The sequence below is a fragment of the Engraulis encrasicolus genome, chromosome 20, assembly GCF_034702125.1.
Source record: "Engraulis encrasicolus isolate BLACKSEA-1 chromosome 20, IST_EnEncr_1.0, whole genome shotgun sequence".
NCBI classification, from domain to species: Eukaryota; Metazoa; Chordata; class Actinopteri; order Clupeiformes; family Engraulidae; genus Engraulis; species Engraulis encrasicolus.
Genome location: NC_085876.1, coordinates 13,365,253 through 13,370,252, shown reverse-complemented (window position 1 = coordinate 13,370,252; position 5,000 = coordinate 13,365,253). Strand labels below are relative to the sequence as shown.

Below are 5,000 nucleotides of genomic sequence, written 5' to 3'. Positions count from 1 at the left end.
ACCCACGTACACACATGCAAGCACGCACACACGCACGCGCACACACACACACACACACACACACACACACACACACACACACACACACACACACACACACACACACAGATCGCTATCCACTGTCATAATAGGGAGGCAGTGCCGGGCAGTGACGAGAATCCAAAGCCCCCCCGCCTGTCCTCAACAGGAGGCTGTCCATCACCGTCCATCAAAGTCCTGGTTCCCAGGGAAACCACACAATGAACTTTGTTTTCATGGTGTGCAGTGACATTATTTTGTCCCTTTTTATTTTCGTTTTTTTGTTTTGTTTTTGTTAGTTTGTTTACCATCGATGTTTTCCTTTCTTTTGTTTGTCTGTTTGGTCAAAGCGACCTCATTGAACCTCACTCACAATGTGGATGCATCTCGTGTTTATTTTTGTTTGTTGATGTTTTGCTTTGCTTATCTGTCGTTTTTTTTTTTTTACTTTTCTTTTCTTTTTTTTCATTTCTGGTGGTATGTGGTAGAGGATCTCGAAGAGCTGAGTTGAATAGAATAGAGAGAGCTGTAGGCGTGTCATCTCTCCACTGCAGCAACTCCGTATGTAGATCCATCCATCCGTCCTCCATCCATCCTACCAACCAGTTAATCTCATTTCCGTGAAAACCTCTACCCGCAAACATCTGTCCTTCATTTCATAATAAAATAAATCAAGAAGAGAAAAAAAAATAAAGCATATGGAGGGATTTAAGAGTAAGAGTAAGAGTGTGAGAGAGAGCGAGAGAGAGAGAGAGAGCCAGTGAGTGGTGTGAAGTGGTGTTGGCTAGAGGTCGGTGGTAGGGCAATGGAAGATAGCAGGATTTCGATGATTAATCTCCCTCTGTTGTGGATGAAGGCCTGACCTCTCTCTCTCCTTGTCATCCACCCCTTTTTTTTATTCTATCCCCTCCCTCCCCCTCCACCACTCACTCCACTCACCCTCCTCCTCCTCCTCATACTCCTCCTCCTCCTCTTGTCCTCCTCGTCCCATCGGAAGTGTCAATCCCGGGTTCAGAAAGTTTCAAATCCCTGCCACAAATTGGATCCAGCCAGCTCCGTAATCAGATGATCATAATGAGCCAGGTGGACAGGAGGCTACAAAGTAAAGTCGGCTGTGTTGGACGGAAACTGTGGCATTTTATTTTTTAGTAACTTTCTGAAGCCGGGATCGACACCTCCTCGACGCCCGCCCTCCTCAGACGTAGATGGCCGTCCGGGAGATGACGGAGCCGTCGCGCTGGGACTCCATGTCATCGTCCAGGTAGCCGCTCATCTGGGAGTCCTGGTGCTGCTGGCCATGGTGGTGGGCGTGGTGTAGGGGTGGCATGATGGTGTGGTGCTGGGGGGCCTGGTGGTAGCCTCCCCCGTAGCCTCCTCCTCCTCCTCCGTCCACCATGTCCTCCTCCATGTCCTCCACCTCGTCCTCCTCCTCCTCGTACTCCTCCTGGCTGTCGTCCATGGCCTGGAGCTTGCGGCGCTCGGCCTCGTCGCGCTCGTTCAGCAGGATGTGATGCGGGGTGGGGCTGCCGTCGCCGTAGCCGCTGCCGGGGCCGTTGTTTTGGTACCGCGGGTCGTTGGGCTTCTCGTCCAGCGCGCCGGGCTCGCCCTCGCGGTACGAGTACGCCGGGCCGTTGTTGTTGTTGCCGCCGCCGTTCTTGTTGGGCTTGGCGCTGCCGTTGCCGCTGCCGCCGATGCCGAAGAGGCGCACCTTGTTGCCGTAGGAGCTCGTCTCGGGGTCGCCGGGGTAACTGCGCTGCTGCTGCTGTTGCCGGCGGCTACGGATCACCAGCACCGTCACCAGGGAGACCACCAATAGGAAGGCCAGCAGGCCTCCCAAGATGGCGCCTGCCAGGACACCTGTGTTGGATGGCTCCTCGCTCACCTCTGGAGAGAGAGGGGGGGTTGGGGTTGGGGGGTGGGGTCGGACAGTTTGAAGGGGTTGTGGGGTGGGCAAGGGGCAACAGTCAATAAACGGCACCAGGGCATTGGTTCAGCTAAGTCCCCTCACTTCCCCTCACTGGGCCCTGATTGGGTGGGAGCTGTCGTGGCCAGAGCTGATTGGTCAAGAGATGATTAAGGAGAAGACGACGATTTAAAAAAAAAACAAAAAAAAAACAATGGTCCTTCACAATTTTTTAGATAAAAGACAAGACAGCAAGAACCCTTGAGGTCCTTCCCCAGGTTCTGAGTCGGGTCTGAAACAGGTTTCTGGGTCAGGTTGCAGGTTAAAGATAGTTAGGTAAGGTGTCTTAGGGTGTGAGCCAAGTTTCTGCCAGGTCTTCTGCTTTTGAGTCCATCGGACAAAAAGTACAGACAGATACACACGCACACGTGCACACACGCACGCACACACACACACATGCATACACACACTCACACACAAACGCTGGAGCAAGAAGATAAAAAACACACTCCCACATGCACACACTCATGCATGCCAAATCATTACATGCCCAGACTCCATCTGTTCGGCAGACGAACAGCTTGAATCAGGTGGACACACGAGAAAGTATGTGCCACGGACAGAGAGAGAAAGAGAGAGAGAGAGAGAGAGAGAGAGAGAGAGAGAGAGAGAGAGAGAGAGAGAGAGAGAGAGAGAGAGAGAGAGAGAGAGAGAGAGAGAGAGAGAGAGAGAGAGATAAAGAAAGAAATAAGAAGAAGAAGAAGAGGAGGATGGAAGAAAGTGAGAGAAAATGAAAGAAAATTAGAGGAGGATGCAGAGATTTCACACAGGGGACAAAAGTAAGGAAAGAAAAAGACAGAAGAGTGGAGAGTTTTAACACAGTGAACATAAGTCAAGGGAAAGAAGGAAAAAGTGATTTATGAGAAAGAGAGAGAGAGAGAGAGAGAGAGAGAGAGAGAGAGAGAGAGAGAGAGAGAGAGAGAGAGAGAGAGAGAGAGAGAGAGAGAGAGAGAGAGAGAGAGAAAGAGAAAGAGAAAGCGAAAGTGGTAGAATATTTGGCTGTTTAGAAAGGTCATGCACAGAGCCATGGCAGTCAGTGTTTCTCAGATGCCAAGGGAAAAGCAAAAAATGCAAAATGAACTGACACAAACCAAACGACCCAACCCACCCCCTTTCTCTAAAACAACACGTGCACACACACACACACACACACACACACACACACACACACACACTACACACTACACACAGCTAAAACAACAGGCCCATTCTCTACCCACACGCTCCCCTCCATCCTCACCATTTTTCTCACCCTGCCCACCACACACACAAACCCACACACAACTCAATGCTCAGAAAAGTACACACATGCACGCACACAAACACGCACACACACACGCAGCTTTCTCCAGCGGCGTGCTTATGGCCTCAGCTTAAACACATGATGTGTGGTGTATGCGTTCCGGCTGAAAGGAGCAAGCAGCAAATCCGATTGGTGTAACTCACAGAGGCACACACATTCATTCATTCCACAGTTCCAGACCTCGGGGCTTTATAAATATCACACACACACACACACACACACACACACACACACACACACACACACACACACACACACACACACACACACACACACACACACACACACACACACACACACACACACCCTGACGAAAAACAGACATACACAAACCCACACACACACAGTCGTACAAAGCATGCACACCACTGTACATAGACACCACAGTATGAACACACAACACAAACAAACACACTTGCACTCACGCTCAAGGTTAGGGTCACATGTATGATTTACAGACGCCAAAACACAGGCCCACACATAGGCCTAGCTATGCACACAGACACACACACAGCCGCAGCCACACACGCAGACACGCACGCGCACTCGCACTCACAGGTACACACGCGCGCACACAGGCACACACAGGCACACACAGGCACCCCCGCCCCCCCCAAACACACACACACACACACACACACACACACACACACACACACACACACACACACACACACACACACACACACACACACACACACACACACACACACACACACACACACACACACACACAAACACACACACACACAGACACACACTGAGTCTTATGACCACTGAGGCGGTATGATTGCGGGAAATGGATCTGATCTCGGAAAATGAAATTAGCTGCTGCTGACTGCAGGGCTGGTGAACCATCTCACCTTCCACAACTCCCCCGCCACTAGTCTAGCCCTCCCTCCCCACACCCATTCAACACTCCCCCACTGAGGGGTTCGGTTATCTGACACTATATGACATTGTTATCCCCAGTGTTGCCAGATTGGGTGGTTTCACACCCTATTGGGCTGCTTGGGATAGCCATCTGAGGGTAAAACATGAAAAATCGTTAATTTTGGCAGCTTTTTATGCAGTTTTATGCCCATAGAAATCAATGCAGTTTGTTGAAATTGGGCGGAATTTAGCGGCTCCAGGCGTTTTTTGAGCACATTTTGGGCAGGATTTGATCACAGACATCTGGCAACACTGGTTATCCCCCAGGCCAGACAGGCCAGAGGAGTCACGGAATCTAATTCGCCATGACTACCCTGGCACGAGTCTACCACTCCCTAACCCACTCCACATTCCCTGCAACTCCCCCGCCACTCGTCAACCAGTATGTGAAATTGTCAGGGCAGTAAATTAACTTTTTTCACCAGCAGCCAAAATGGCTAGTGGAGGTAAATCATACTAGCCAAACACACACTCACTAATGGCTCAAAGTGGTTGGTAAGTTGGCCTTTTCTACCAGCCAAACTGAAATTTCAACAGCATTTGGCCGGTTGGCTGGTATTAATTTAGAGTCATGGAATCGAACTCGCTACGACTGCCCTTCCACTAGTGTACCCCACCCTTCCCACTCATGGGCCTCGATGGGTAAGCGGTTAGGGTGTCTGTGTCTCTTGGCTTGTAGCCCACAGATTGCCGTTTGAGTAAATAGCTAGTGTTCACGTCCATTCTCCTCAATGACTGAGGTACCCAGAGCATGGAACCGCCCCACCGTACTGCTCCCTTGGG

At 50.6% G+C, this 5,000-nt stretch overlaps 1 protein-coding gene across 2 annotated transcripts in view; it reads right to left on the bottom strand.

Annotated features, from left to right (window-relative positions):
* The window catches only part of pvrl2l (PVR cell adhesion molecule related 2 like), a 241,666-nt gene that overhangs the window by 119,980 nt on the left and 116,686 nt on the right, over positions 1 to 5,000 (bottom strand). Inside the window, exon 7 of one of the 2 annotated variants that reach the window (XM_063185465.1) lies at positions 709 to 1,902. The exons of the other annotated variant lie outside the window; for it this stretch is intronic. Coding sequence (XP_063041535.1) covers positions 1,214 to 1,902 — 689 coding nt within the window. The 3' untranslated portion in view covers positions 709 to 1,213. Of the gene's footprint in view, positions 1 to 708; positions 1,903 to 5,000 lie in introns of those variants that run through there. 2 annotated transcript variants of the gene reach the window in all.